The following is a 15633-nucleotide window of genomic DNA, read 5'->3' on the forward strand; positions in this document are numbered from 1 at the left end:
CCGTGTAAAAAGGGAGTCTCCATCTTCTTTGTAGCTACCCCTTAAGTACTGGTACATGGTGATGAGAGCCCCTCTAAGCCTCCTTTTCTCAAGGCTGAACAAACCCAGTTCTCCCAGCCTATCCTCATATGGCAGGCTTCCCAGTCCTCTGATCATCTTGGTGGCCCTTCTCAAGACCCCTTCCAGCCTGTCCACATCTTTTTTTGTATAGTAGGGACCAGAACTGTACACAGTATTCCAGGTGTGGCCTGACAAGCTGTCGTGGTTCAGCCTCAGCTGGCAACCAAACACCACGCAGCCGCTCACTCACTCCCCCCGGTGGGATGGGGGAGAGAATTGGAAGAGTAAAAGTGAAGTAACTCATGGTTTAAGATAAAGACAGTTTAATAGGTAAAGCAAAAACTGCATGCGGAAGCAAAGCAAAACAAGGAATTCATTCACTACTTCCCATGGGCAGGCAGGTGTTCAGCCATCTCCAGGAAAGCAGGGCTCCATCACGCATAACGGTTACTTGGGAAGACAAAAGCCGTCACTCCCAATGTCCCCCTCCCTTCTTCTTCCCCCAGCTTTATATACTGAGCATGATGTCATATGGTATGGAATATCCCATTGGTCATTTTGGGTCAGCTGTCCCGGCTGTGTCCCCTCCCAGCTTCTTGTGCACCTGGCAGAGCATGGGGAGCTGAAAAAGTCCTTGACCAGTGTAAGCACTACTTAGCAACAACTAAAACATCCCCACATTATCGCCACTGTTTCCAGCAAAACTCCAAAACATAGTCCCATACTAGCTACTACGAAGAAATTTAACTCTATCCCAGCTGAAACCAGGACACAAGCGCTGAGTAGAGTGGGATAATGACTTCTTTCTCTCTGCTGGTGATGCCCTTTTTGATGCAACCCAGCATCCTATCGGCCTTCTTGGCTGCAGCAGCCACTGTTCGCTCATGTTGAGGTTCCCCCCACCAGGCCCCCAGGTCCCTTTCCACAATGCTGCTCTCCAGCCAGGTGCATCCCGGTCTGTGCTGCACTCCCAGATTATGTTTTCCTAGGTACAAGACCTTACACTTCTCCTTGTTGAACTTCATAAGGTTCTTGCTGGCCCAATCTTCCAGCCTATCCAGATCTCCCTGCAGAGCGACTCTCCCTTCTGGAGTGTCTACTTCCCCACTCAATTTGGTGTCATCTGCAAACTTCATCAGGCCACACTTGATCCCGTTATCCAGATCAGTTACAGAGATATTGAATAACATTGGGCCCAATATTGATCCCCGGGGGAGCCCACTTGTGACAGGTTGCCACTTTGAAAAAGAGCTATTTAACACCACCCTTTGGGTGCGGCCTGTCAGCCAATTCCCTACCTGTGGCGATTCATAACATGGACTCCGTATTCATGCACAAGCAAAGCCAAAAAGCCATTTATTCACAAAAGAGCAGCCTTAATATAGTCTGCCTCCTGAGCTAGTATTTTTCCCTTCTCTCCGCCTCTGAATCTGTTCTAGCACACTAGCTCCACATATGGTATAAACATAGATAAGCGCGCTCTCCTGCTTTGGTGCTCCAGCTGTGCCCCTGACCTTCTGTCCTGCATATCAAGGCCTCAGTTCTGTGTTTTTGTGTGGGTTGTTTTTCTATCCCACGGCTTGCATCCAATAAGGGTGATGAGATCATGGGAGGCCACATTCACTTACTCCACACCCACCCACTGCACAGACCATTTGTCTAGGCCATATCGCATTAATTTCTCCAGGAAGAAGCCGCGGGGGACCGTATCAAAGGCCTTGGAGAAGTCTAGGTAGACAATGTCCTCCGCCCGCCCCATGTCAACCAGGCAAGTCACTTTGTCATAGAAGGCCACCAGGTTTGTCAAGCACAATCTGCCTTTAGTGAAGCCATGTTGGCTTTTCCCAGTCATGTGCTTCATTTGACTTGTGATGGCCCTCAGGAGGATTTGTTCCATAACTTTCCCAGGGATTGAAGTAAGGCTGATGGGCCTATAGTTACCCGGATCCTCCCTCGAGCCCTTCTTGTAGATAGGGGTAAGATTTGCCTTTCCTCAAGTCCTCTGGGACATCCCCCATTCTCCATGACTTCTCAAAGATTATGGAGAGTGGACTCACAATGACATCAGCCATCTCTCTCAACACCCTCGGGTGGATGGCGTCAGGGCCCACCGATTTGTAGGGGTCAAGCTCCTGTAATAATTCACTGATGCTGGGTCTATGTTTGGATCAACCAGGAACTTCGTTCCTAAAGCCTGGGACCCAACAGTGTTGGCAAAGACAGAGGTGAAGAAGGTGTTGAGGACCTCTGCCTTTTCCGCATCGTTGGTGACTGACTCTCCTTTTCTGTTTAACAGTGGGCCTATGTTTCCCTTTTTCTGCTTGTGGTTGACATGTCTGAAGAACCCTTTCTTGTTATTTTTGACATCTACAGACAGTTTCAACTCAAGCTGGGCTTTTGCTTTTCTAACTGCATCTCTGCACTCTCTGGCAATGCCCTTGTAGCTCTCAACAGATAAACCTCCACTTCTCCATCTCTGGTATGCTTCTCTTTTGGATTTGAGTAGACCCAGGCGCTCATGGTTGAGCCAAGGGGGCCTCTTGCTCCGCTTACTTCCCTTTCCTTTATAGGGGATAAACTGGTTTTGTGCTTCCAAGAGAGAGTTCTTGAAGAACTCCCAGCACTCACTAGCTCCTTTATCTTCCATGGAAACGTCCCACGGGATCCCTCCCAACTGAGCCCTGAGTGAGCTGAAGTTTGCTCTTCTAAAATCCAGAACCCTTGTCTTAGTACTGACTTTTGGCATGCTCAGAGGATCCCGAACTCAGGTTTTCTTGGTTTGCGAATAGCAAGTCCGGCAGTGCCTCCTTCCTGGTTGGCACATCTAACATTTGTATGAGGAAAGAGTCCTCTACGCATTCCAGGAATTTGGTTGATGACATGCGAACTGCCGTATTGTTCTTCCAGGAGATGTCTGGGTAGTTGAAGTCACCCATCAGGACCAGGTTCTGTTGGCCAGAAGCTTGCTTTAGTGCCCCAAGTATCACTTCATCGGCATTGTCATCATGGTTAGGAGGTTGGTAGCAGGTGCCCACTGTGAGGTCCTGCTTGGAAATGACCCCTCTGACTTTAACCCAGAGGCATTTGATAGAGCAGTCGCAATCACCATAGTTGACTTTGATACATTCAAGGTGTTCCTTGATGTAGTGTGTGACTCCTCCCCCTCTTCTACCCTGCCTGTCTATAGAAAAGAGCCTATAACCGTGCATCGCGATCCCCCAGTTGTTTGAGCTGTCCCACCATGTTTCAGTTGCTCCTAAGATGTCATAACCACCTGTGTGGACACAGAGCTCCAGTTCCTCCTGTCTGTTTCCTAGACTGCGTGCATTTCTATACATACACTTGAGGCGATTGCTCTTCTGTTTCACATCTTGAGAGACGGCTAAGGAACATTTGTCGCCCCATTGGTTGGCCTGACTTACTCCCCTGATGGATGTGCTGGTATGAGCATTTCCATAACGGATCCCACCCCACAAGTCCTTCAGTTTAAAGCCTGTCTCACCAAGTTAGCCAGCCTACTGCTGAAGATTCCCTTGTCCCTTCTAGACATGTGGATTCCATCCCTCCCTAACATGTTGTAGTCATTGAAGAACACCCCATTGTTGTAAAAGCCAAACCCCTCACGATGGCACCAGCCACGTAGCCAGGAGTTGATATACATAATGCACCTATTTCTGGCTGCCCCCTTCCCTCGAACTGGCAAAATGGAAGAGAAGATAACTTGGGCGCCAATATTTTTCACTTGCTTCCCCAAGGCTTGAAAGTCTTCCTTGATTTTACCCAGGTTACGGCTCTCAGTATCATTCATGCCTACATGAAATGGTAGCAGTGGATAGTAGTCTGTTCTCCTGATGAGTTGTGGCACCCTCTCAGCCATGTCTCGAACCTTAGCTCTTGGAAGGCAGCACACCTCTCGTGACTCCCTGTCAGGTCGGCAGATGGGTGCCTCAGTATCCTTCAACAGAGAGTCACCCACCACAAATGCTCATTGTTTCTTTTTACGATGTCCACTGTATGTTGCTGGTACAGTTTCCCCTTGCAGGGGACTTTGCAGACCTTGCTCATGGGTGTCCTCAGTCGTTAAGGCTTCATATCTGTTTCTGATTGTGATGGTGGAGGGTGTAGGCTGATGTGGACTCCTACTTCTGTGAGTTACCAGGGTCCATGGTGCCTCATTCTCGGTGGTGTCTGCCATAGGAACATGATTCTGAAACCACCTGTCTATCTCTGCCTCAGCTCCTCTAATACTGCACAGCCTCTTAACTGTTTACTGCAGTATTATCACTGATTGTTTTACAGGGCCTAAAGGCTAGGAAAAGAACAATTCAGAATAATTTCTGAAAGCTTTCCTGCTCCCACCCCCCAAAACAAAGAATACTTCATGAACTTTCATGCATAGCACTCCCCCCCCCAAAAAAAAAGCAAAAGAAAACAAAAAAAAAGTATTAAGACAGTCACCTGTTTGGTAGTTATGCTTGCTTTCCCTTTAATGCCTTAAATGCTTATACCCAGAAATCTCACTTTGTCAGTGCTGATGTAAAAATCTGCCACAGCCCAAATTAAACAAAAATAAGGTGCAAAAGATCAAAAAAAAGCTGTTAATGAAGTAGTTTGACAGTCAGATGAAGCTGTATTACTGTTTGAGCATTATAGCGAGAGATCAATTTTCATGTGTTTGTAAAAGAAACAAAGTAATACAAAAGCAGAAAACTTGAGTATACTGAATTTACAAATAGAAGGTCTTTCAACAAGGAAAGAGTGCTCTCACTTTTAAAGCTTGAGATAAAATTGCTGTTTCGCTCCTTCCACCTTTCCATTTCAGGGCACACACACACAGAGGCACAAGTCCACTTTGCACTGGATCAGTTTACACTGAAGTTAAATATTCAGTAGCTACCCTTATGTTGGTGAATGGATGATGTTCATGTTAAAGCTGAGCAGTAAAATGTTTGGCAAAATAGTTTGTGTAGGCTCATTTTAAACTTGAGGTTCAGAAAGAAAGTCATCCTCATCAGAAATTGGCAGCTTCTATTTAAACTCCAGAGATAATTTAGAACCCCAAGACATTTGAAAGTTTAGTTTAGTGTAGTGTATCAAGCAAGAGAAGCAGCTTTCATTGGCCCCTTCTTGACTTCCATATTATACAATGTGCACAGTGAAAAATTTTATAACTGGGAGTATTAGGAAACATCGGAAATGATAGAATAAACTACTAGACCAATATACAAATATTTTTTTACTTTGCATTTGTCTAGTTATTCCACTGTGGGTAAATTTATCCACCAGCATATAAATACTTTAACTTGTTTAGAAGTGTATTCAATTGCATCAAGATTTAGATGTATTGCTCTTTACCACATAAATACTGAAGGCCGTTAATAAGGCTAATTACCTTTCACACTAAGCAACCACTAACAATATCACCCATCTCCCTACTGAAATGTAACTGCTGCTTTGAATTCTCTCCAAGTTTCATGGTATTCCATGTTATTCACAAAAAAGTTCCATAAATTAATCTATTCCCAGAGACTAAGTGACCTCAAATGTACAAATACCCAAGTGAATAGAGGGGCTTCAAAGAAAGGTAATAATTTTCATAACAGCTTTAGCAAGAATTCATATGTTGCATTGGTTATGCCCCAGGACAGGACAGAACGATGGTAATTCAGATGGGCTCCTCTGAAAAGATGCATCAATTTTTTATCACGTTCTAGCCAGATTGTCACAAAAACTTTTGAAAAAGACTGAAATTCACCACCAATTTGAGATTGCATGCGAGCTTTTACAACATTCATTGGGAAAAATAAGGATCCCAGCATGGCACCCAACAACCCTCCACAGATAAAGTCATTGACCAAGTGAGTGCTATAAGAAGTTGCTTCAGGCAGACACTGTTTGATAGGTCCTCGTAAGCCAAAGAAGAGGATGTTACTGCTTCCATTCCGGAACAGAATAGGCACCAAACCCCGATAATATTCTCGAATCCCATAGACTTTTAGTACCTTGAAAGCCTGGTAAGTGTTTGTAAATTTGTCATGATGTTTGTAGTCCTGAAGCAAAGTCTGGACTCGTTCAAAAGGTGTAAGAATGGCTTCTGTGGTCCCTGCAAGCACTGCTGCCATGCTGCGAGTTAGAAGTTCAGGTGCACTTGTGTGACTATGCAGCAAGGAGGAGAAATCTTCATACAAGCCAAACATTAGAGCCAGGGTGGTCGTTTTTTGCATTAATGGAGGAAGGATTCCACGATAGAGATTTCGAATTCCATCTTTCTGCAGCTGATGTACTGCATCCTTTGTTTTCAAGCCATATAACTGTTGTCGAAAGAGGACCTTCTGGATGGGAAAGGTGACTGCTATATTGGTGAAGGCTGCACAATAGCCACAAAGATAATGTTTACCAGAGCTAACCTTTATGTGATGGCTGATATCTTGCTTTGAATTTGTTGGGACATAATCTTGTGAATCCATCTTTTTTTTTTTTCCCCCTTAATATATATCTTGGATTTCTTTTCCTATGTCAAAAAAAGAAAAGAATGTGAACAAAATGGCATGTGACACAGCTTTTTTAGTTCACACACACATATTGTGCACACTGTTCAACATTTTACATCCTGAAGAAACTTTGTCAAATTCAATGGAACAGTGTGACAAACGCTTCATCTGATAACTGATGCAAAATGCACAATTTTCTACATCTGATCCAAGGACCTGAAAAGCTAGCCATTTTTCTTCCTCCTTTTATATTTTGTTGATTAAAAACAAACTAAATTTTAAAAAATAGATGTATAAGCCCCTCCAGTGCCACATTAAAGCTGAATATGTCAGGAAAAAATAGGAAGTTTACACATTAAGTTTCCAGTACAGTATGTCAATGAATTAAAATGCTGAATGTTCTATTCTAACACTAGTATGATACAATACAAATTACCAAGGTTTTGGAAAACACACACACACTACACAAAGCTTAGCATTACAAATTTTAGATCATTCCTGCCCATATTTCCTTGTGGCAGACAACAATGAATAATTTAAATAAGAATTTTAATTATCAGAATTAGTTCACTATAGAGAAGGAAAAGAATATAGAAAATCTAAAGAATATATTGAGCTCTGCTAGAGCTAAGATCATGAAGGGCACAGCGAACAGTTTCATTAAATAAAATGGAGAATTAGTCCTTAATAGGAAACACACGATCTGCCACTGTTGCATAATATTGCGCTCTTTAATATTTGCCAAGGAACAGCACCATAGAAGTGATTTACAAAGATGAAGCACTTACCCTGATATGAAATTATGGCAGTAGTGAGGAATTCACACTGGGGAGCTTGTACCACTTCATCTCTACGAATATATATTTTTCCTAGGATCAACTTAGTGCTATCTGCATATAGTAAAATAGCCACACCCACAACTAAGCTACAGTCTTATCTGGCACCCCAATTTTATATTAAGAGTATTATTTTATATTAAGAGTATTACCAACTTCGCTACTTGTCATGGTTTAGCCCCAGTCAGTAACTAAGCACCACACAGCCACTCGCCCACTCCCCCTCAATGGGATGGGGGAAAGAATCAGAAGAGTAAAAGTGAGAAAACTCATGGGTTGAGATAAAGACAGTTTAAGAGATAAAGCAAAGCCATGCAGGCAAACAAAGCAAAAGAAGAAATTAATTCACCACTTCCCATCAGCAGGCAGGTGTTCAGCCATCTCCAGGAAAGCAGGGCTCCATCAAGCATAACGGTTACTTGGGAAGACAAACGCCATAACTCTGAATGTCCCCCCTTCCTTCTTCTTCCCCCAGCTTTATATGCTAAGCATGATGTCATATGGTATAGAATATCCCTTTGGCCAGCCTGGATCAGCTATCCTGGCTCTGTGCCATCTCAGGTTCTTGTGTGCCTGGCAGAGCATGGGAAGCTGAAAAGGTCCTTGACCAGTATAAGCGCTACTTAGCAACTGTAGGGGAATAGACAGGGATCGGTGACCGGAAGATCACAGGATGTGACGGAAAGATAGACTCCTCCCCATAGGAGTGGCAGGAACAGGAAGCGCAAGAGCTATGTAAGCGTGTGACGCAGTTACATAAATGGACATTTTGGGTCCATCATATTGATGTCTGACGGAAAACCAGCGGGAGACAGGCACCATCCGATGATGATCATCAAGTCTCGTTTATTGGCAATTAGCAAATATCTTTTATACCGTTCATAAATTAGCTCATACATATTGCAAAAGCACAGCTCATCATTGGCTGGGAGGTAAATGCCAACTCCTCCCATGCTTATCTCTTGTGTTCAGCCTTGCAATTAGCAGTTACTTGTTTCTCACACTCCTTTACTGGTCAACAACAGCTGGGCCCAAGGTCGCTCCGACCCTGAGCCTGTCCTTCTACTTCAATGCCCGCTTTCTGCTAGCCGTTCCCGGGCTAGAGTTTCCCACATCTCCCCCTTTTTCTTTTGTTCCTTGAGAAAGGAACACGGCACTCATACTTCTTTCCATCATTTGTTGCATACATTGCGATATACAAGGGACATACATTAATATAATAATAAACAGTATAAATATTATTAATCCCATCTGCAAAATACTCTTGATCCCATTGCCAATGCCCCATCCATTACACAAGCTGTTAAACCAATGCCATGGATCATCCTGTCTTACAGAGCCTACATCTAGTAATAAGTCAGATAACGCCTTTGATGTGGCATTTGTTTGCTTAGCTAGCCAACACCCTAGCTTGTTTAATGTCGTGAGGCTTTGAGCAACACCAGCTCCAGGAGCCAAGAAGGAAACAGCTATGATCTTTGTAGGATTCCAAGATTCAGCTGTAGAGTCACAGTTATCCTCAAACTTATGAGTGCTCCTTTTGCTTCTCATCTTTCTATGATGTTGATAAATCATTGAAGTGTTAGGGGTAAGAAACGTTAGGCGACCTATAGAGCAAGGCCCTCCCTTTATATGTGACGGGATGCCAGGCCAAGCCCGATCTCCACAAATTAAAAACAAACCTGCAGGTAGCGCAATAGGCATATTGTTAGAGCGTGATATATTTACAGAGGTATAGTTACACCAAGCAGTAGCATTTTTATATATACTTAGGGTAGCATTCACAGACCAAGAAAGAGACTGGTTCTTTCCTGTGTAAGTAAAATATAAACAAACATCCATTGACAAAGAACCCAATAGCTCAAGCTCTTGTGGCTCAAGATTAGTTTGAGGGCGATGGACTGCCCAACTGTCCCAATTATTCACACAATTCTGGGGAGTATCACAAAGGCTTCCTAAGTGTGGTGTATTTTGTGGTATCACTAGCGTTCAATTATCACCTGGCACTCCAACCAAACAGGTGGAGAAGGGATTTCCTGGTGATGACAATGATAGGCAGATGGAATCTTGGCCTATTAGATTTGCCAGGGTAACCCATACATTCTGTTTGGGCTGGGGCGGTATGTATATGCCCTCGGTGATTCTTATCACGATACTTACGATGACTAATGGGAGTACTCTCGTGTACATTTTTTCTTTCTTTTCCCAGTGCCTTGGTGTTACTTCCCATATTTCAGGTATATCATCTAGAACCCTCTACCTCGTGGCCTGTGATGATTAAAGCCTTATGTGTCTGTAAGTGGTGATAGTAGCAACTGTCACACCACCTCCTAGCTCGATGGGTTTTCACCCACCTGCGCTATTAACAGTTATGACATTGTCTTAGTACCCAGGGTCGGCACTTATCGCAACAGGGACACTATCCGTATCCTGTCTACCTCTACCGGTGTAGTCATACGTCTTCACCGTCTACTTCGCAGATTTCGTTCTTCTGTTCACTAGGCATAGCCTTTACCCACCTACTGGGTATCCACCTCAGACCTGTGGGGGTAAGCACACACATGTAACCTCGACCAAAATACTTGACTTCTACAGGCCCTTGCCATAGACCAGTGGAAGGGTCTCGATACTTCACCATTACTGCCTGTCTTGACTCTTTCCTATTGTCATTTCCATGCACCCACGCAGGAGGGTTATCGTGTTCTGCAAATATACATAAGTGATTTAATACAAACAAAACTTCTGCACAAACAAAACTTTTGCCATTCCAACACCCTTATCTTCTCCCCCTTTTTCTTTTTGCACTGAGTAAGTGCACCCAAAATGTGAGTAGAACCATGGAGTATGGTGAGATCGATGGGGAGATCGGGGTCCAGGCGGTCTACTGCTCTCTGGACGATCTCGGAGCTAAGACGTTGTATCATAGTGTGTTGTTCAGCAGTCGGTCGGACCGGCGCGGCAGGGTCAGTGCCCTTTAACATTGGGCGAAGAATTGAGAGTCACTGATGCGCCACCCAAGGTATTTCCATACCGGTGAACGTTGAACCTTCTCTGCTGCTATTACTAGGTCGTGTAGCTGGAGCTGTTGCTGTAAATATAATTCTTGCTGTGCTGAGAAAGGTTGTACTTGCGCAAACAAGATGTCATCCATGTAATGGTAAATTATAGTGTCCGGCCATTGCTGCCTCACTTCTTTCAATGCAGCATCTACGAAGAGTTGACACAGAGTAGGGCTATTCTGCATGCCTTGTGGCAATACTGTCCATTCGAAGCGTAAGTCAGGATCCTCTCTGTTGATTGCCGGTAACGTAAATGCAAACCGCTGGGTATCCTGAGGATGCAGCTTTGTAGTAAAAAAGCAGTCCTTTAAGTCGATAATTAGTAAATGCCAGTCAGTTGGTAGCATGGCTGGATTTGGAAGGCCAGGCTGTAAAGCCCCCATCGCTTGCATTTGCTGATTTACTGCCCGTAGATCATGTAACAGCTTGAGATGTCTTTGATCTAATTGTTGTTTTATTAATATACAGGCTTGTTGTAGACTTTCCCGTTTGAGCGGTCACTGCCCGACCCATACTGGCTCTTCTGTGAGCCATGTCAGTGGGATTGGGAAAGTCCATGTGGCAGTGACCCTCTTTGGTTACTGTTGAAAGTTTTTGGCTGGACCCAATGGGGCGAGAGCAGCACAAACTTGTTGCTGAACGTGTACCATTCCCTGCCCAACTTCCCTCAATGCTTCAACTAACATAGCTTGGGGACCGGGAGGCACCCGACTCATGCGTTCAAGCATCACCTCGATGCCTGCGTCTAGGGGAAGTGTAATTAAAATGCTTTTAGTAGCATGGTTGGAGTTTTCCATAACACATTGACGCAGCAATGGGCCCTTCATAAAAATTTTCCAATCAAGAGGATTATGGTGTGCTAATAAATTTTGATTGTTAGCAGGGTCCGGTTGATAGATGACAGGGAAAGCCTGAGCTAACAAATCGGCGGTCTCTAGGTCCCCGTTCTGTAATGCCTCTAACCGGATTTTTCGCCAGTCAACCTGGCTACGCACAGCAGGCACAGAACGGTGACTAGACGTGCTCGGCTTATTTTCCTCCACCGGAGAGACTACATCACATAAATTTTCAATATCTTCACCTCCCTTTCCCAAGCTTATTCCTCCTCCGCTAGTTTCTACAGATGTAGATTTATCAGGGGCGGGAGGAGGCGGAATAAGGGGTTTTCGAGGTACGACAACTGGGATCCCCGAGAAGGGAGGAGAGAGATTGTCTAAGCCAATTCCAATCTTTCCAGCATTGGGGTCACAGTTGTCTAGCCGATCAGAGGCGGCTGTTGCTAATCTTTTTTCAGTTTTATATTTTTTCATACAGTTAATCACTTCCCGCCAAGGTTTCATTAACTTTTTCGCTGTCTTATCGTCATCTATCACCAAATCCCACAAACAATCATCATAGGCTCTCCCTTGTTTTATTCCCATATAAAAGGGGATCCCTCCTGTATCCTTAACCTTAGTCATAGCTGCTCGAGCAACTCTCATCGCTTCTCTACACTTCTCTGGTCCCAATAAAACCTGTGCCTCCGTTCTAAAGAACGCTCCCAGCCCTAACAGTTCATCCAAGGTAACGCCCTGAAGGGGGTCTCCCGGTGCCCTCTGGGTTGCAGCTGACGCCTGTGCCTCAGCTTGCCAGTGAGCCTCCCACAGCAGTCTTTGGTGTGGCGAAAAAATCAACTCGGCGAGCCCTTTAATATCGGCAGGCAACAAGACATGTGCAGTGAACAGATAGTCCAGCATTTGTCTTACAGGCTCACTCGATACTCCGAACTGACTAACAGTGAACCGTAACTGGGACAATAATTTCCAGTCTAACGCAGTAATCTCCGCCTGCAGTCCTCCCCCGGGATTCGGTCTATAAATTACCGGAAAAGCGAGAGTACCACCGGCTTCAACTAATTCAGGATCACCCTTTTCTGCCCCCTCCCGCGCTAATGCTGCCCATGCCCCTCGCCGCTCCCGTGCAATGGCTTCTACCAAGTCAGATTCCGCTCCAGGCATCGGCTCCTGGTCTAAGCCGGGAGCCGGTACCGCTGCGGGCTGGTTATTCGCAGTAGCGGGAGTTGCGGGTGACGAGGGCAAGTTTGAGGGGTCTGCCGGCCCAGGGGGCAGGTAGACAGTTGAAACCGCAGGCGGGCCCGGGGAGCTAAGTCCCCAGTCTGAGCCGTAGCTCCGATTTCGCTCTTGAGCTGAGACAGCTTGCTGCACAGCTCGCTTTTCTGCTTGTATCTGCAATAACTCGTTATGTACTACCTTCCATAGCTTACTCATTTTCTTTGCAGTTTTATCATCCTCTAACACCGCCTCCCACAAACTGTCCCTCACCTTTCTCCACTCTGCCAGTTCATGCACCGTATGTGGGTTTACAAAGTGTCCCTTCTCGCATCCCCAGCTTATCAACAACGGTAGTTCTTTACGTAAATCTATACCCTTAATGTTACGCCTCTCTAAAAGAGATGTAAAGAAATCATATGCTGCTTGCCTCTGCATTGTGCTCGTCGGCGCCGTTGCAGCTCCCAAGGTCTCGGCAGCACGTATCGGCTGAGCCCACCTATGTGGTCGCCCAGGGCACGCAGACTGAGCCCACCTATGTGGTCGCCCAGGGTACGCAGACCAGCTGCGCTGTCTGTTTTGCCGTCCCTCTGCTTGCAGGACCCGAACCCTACGCTGGACCGTCCGTGGTATCACGTCAGGGTCACCATTTGACGGAAAACCAGCGGGAGACAGGCACCATCCGATGATGATCATCAAGTCTCGTTTATTGGCAATTAGTAAATATCTTTTATACCGTTCGTAAATTAGCTCATACATATTGCAAAAGCACAGCTCATCATTGGCTGGGAGGTAAATGCCAACTCCTCCCATGCTTATCTCTTGTGTTCAGCCTTGCAATTAGCAGTTACTTGTTTCTCACACTCCTTTACTGGTCAACAACAGCTGGGCCCAAGGTCGCTCCGACCCTGAGCCTGTCCTTCTACTTCAATGCCCGCTTTCTGCTAGCCGTTCCCGGGCTAGAGTTTCCCACAGATGTCTGTGCATCACTGTCCCCAGGGTGGGTAGAGCCCTGTGTCCCGGAGATATGCGGCCCAAGATAAGTTCTCCCATAGAAGTGTACAGCAACAAGTGGTGACCCCGACGTGATCGGCGGGGCGACATGGCAAGTTCGCCGGGGGGAAAAGATAGCTTGAGGCACGCAGGGGTGGGACGGGGAGCCGCAGGTCGGCGGGCGCGCCATGGAATCAGTCGTAAAGGTACTGAAGGGATTGGGGAAGGAATATGGAACTTCGATTTCAAAGGTGCCTACCTCAAAGGCCATCCAATGGATGATTACGCAGGGGCTCATACGGAGTCCTGCAGACATATTTAATAAAGATAATTGGGTGAGAATTAAAGAGGAGTTAGCCGAAAGGGCTATGATGGGAAAACCCCAGTACATACAGCTCTGGGGGAAGATACACCGACTACTATTGAAAGCTTGGGATGATCAGGAGACGTGGCGGCAGGCGCGGTTGTGCCTGCACGGTGCTACAGGTGACAGTAGCCCGGAAATAGACCCAGGATGGGCAGTGGGGACGCAGACAGGGGCAAGCATCGCATGGGATGGGGAAGAAGCGGAGAGTTCGGACGGAGTAGCCTGGCCAAGTTTGAGGCTCCCAAAGAGGTGGATCGGGAAGTGGCGGTGTTCCCTGTTGAGCCAGCAGGACCTTTGGAATGCCCCCCTGCATACCCCTGGGACGATTTGGCACAGGCGCGGGTACCTGTGCGCGGGGAGGGTGACGTGGCAGCGGACGCAGCGGGAGTGATGGAGTGGAAGGAGAAGGATGATCAGCACCGGAAGCAGCGCCGGCAGCGGCGCCGCCCTCTGCCCGATCCTCGAGACTGGCTCCCGGGGCAACCCTTGAGATGGGAGTCGGGCAAGGAGGGGGATTGGGGTGCCTGGAGGGGAGGACAGGGTGGCTATAGATCAACCTCGAGTAGCAGCGAATCAGAAGTTGGGGGAGAAACCGATGTCCACATGTGGGAAGATGGGGCAGATTGCCTGAAGCGCTCAAAAAAGAGGCATAAGGCAGCAGGGACTCGGAGGACCAGTCAGAGTGAGGGAAGAGACAGACTGCCAAAAGGCGAGGTCCGGAGCACTGCAGCTCCGGAGGGGTCCGCGGAGGATGTGCTGCGGCAGCTGCAGCAGGCTATGCGTGCACTAGGGGAAGTAACTTGGAGGCAGACAGGACTCTTAACGAAGGGTGCGCCCCAGCGACAGTCAGTCGAGTTACCTAACTGGCGGCTGATAGCCAGAGATTGTAGCCTTGATGGAGTAAGGATAGAGATGCCTGGGATATTCCCTGTCCGGATAGCTCCTGGAGGAGGGGCAGGGAGCTGCAAGCGGTAATGGAGAGTTCCCGTAGAGCGTATAGCGAAGTGGGCAGGTATGAAAAAAAAGCAGAACCTTGGCAAAAGATACAGCAAGGACTAGCAGAGCCATTTACAACGTTTTGTGACAGGTTGCAGAAGGCTATTATAGAATCAGAATTGCCACCAGCAGCCAAGGAGGCAGTCCTTATGGATTGCCTCCGAAATCAAGCGAATCCGCAAACACAAGATGTCCTCCGCACCCTGTCGGTGGGGGCATCATTGGGTCAAACCATCAGGCATGTCTTGCGCCAGGAGGCGTTGAATCAGCATGGCGGTGTGGGAGCGCACATCTGCCAGAACCCTGACTGTGGAAGCGAAGAAAGGGTGCTGGTGCAAGCGGCCGGGGTGGGGCCAAGATGTCATTTGTGTGGACGGCAAGGGCACTTTAAAGCTGGGTGCCCGCTAGTGGAAAGGGGAGGACGTAATGGAGGAGGAGCACGCCCAGTAGGGAGGTGCTGGGTGTGTGGGAAGCCAGGACACCTGGCAAGAGATTGTCCAACCACAAAGCCGGGAAACGGCCAAAGGAGGGTGAATCGAGGGGGATTTGTGCCTCCTGTGAGTCAAATGGCCCCCATCATGGTGCCAGTGCCAGGAGCTTGGCCCACCGTAGCGGGCCAAGGGGGAGTGAACCTTCAGGCAGGGGAGCAGGACCAGCAAGACTTGCAGGTTATGGCCCCTGCGTGGCCTTGGTCATAGGCTGTGACGCGAGACCCATGGTGGCGGTGATGATTACCCCACAAGAGCCGAGTTGCCCGGCACGGATATGCCTGGGAATGTTAGT

The 15633-nt window shown here is 47.0% G+C and overlaps 2 protein-coding genes across 4 annotated transcripts in view; one reads left to right on the forward strand and one right to left on the reverse strand.

Annotated features, from left to right (window-relative positions):
• LOC135310847 (zinc finger and BTB domain-containing protein 5-like) overlaps positions 1-15633 on the forward strand; it is a 214788-nt gene that overhangs the window by 89753 nt on the left and 109402 nt on the right. The window lies entirely within an intron of this gene.
• The window catches only part of LOC135310849 (mitochondrial nicotinamide adenine dinucleotide transporter SLC25A51-like), a 60341-nt gene continuing 45080 nt past the window's right edge, over positions 373-15633 (reverse strand). For 2 of the 3 annotated variants that reach the window (XM_064439907.1, XM_064439908.1), the window contains exon 2: positions 373-6571. In XM_064439907.1, coding sequence (XP_064295977.1) covers positions 5655-6527 — 873 coding nt within the window. In that variant the 5' untranslated portion in view covers positions 6528-6571 and the 3' untranslated portion in view covers positions 373-5654. Of the gene's footprint in view, positions 6572-7339; positions 8073-15633 lie in introns of those variants that run through there. The other variant, XM_064439909.1, reaches the window with a different exon arrangement.

Source organism: Phalacrocorax carbo (genome assembly GCF_963921805.1).
Source record: "Phalacrocorax carbo chromosome W unlocalized genomic scaffold, bPhaCar2.1 SUPER_W_unloc_2, whole genome shotgun sequence".
NCBI lineage: Eukaryota > Metazoa > Chordata > Aves > Suliformes > Phalacrocoracidae > Phalacrocorax > Phalacrocorax carbo.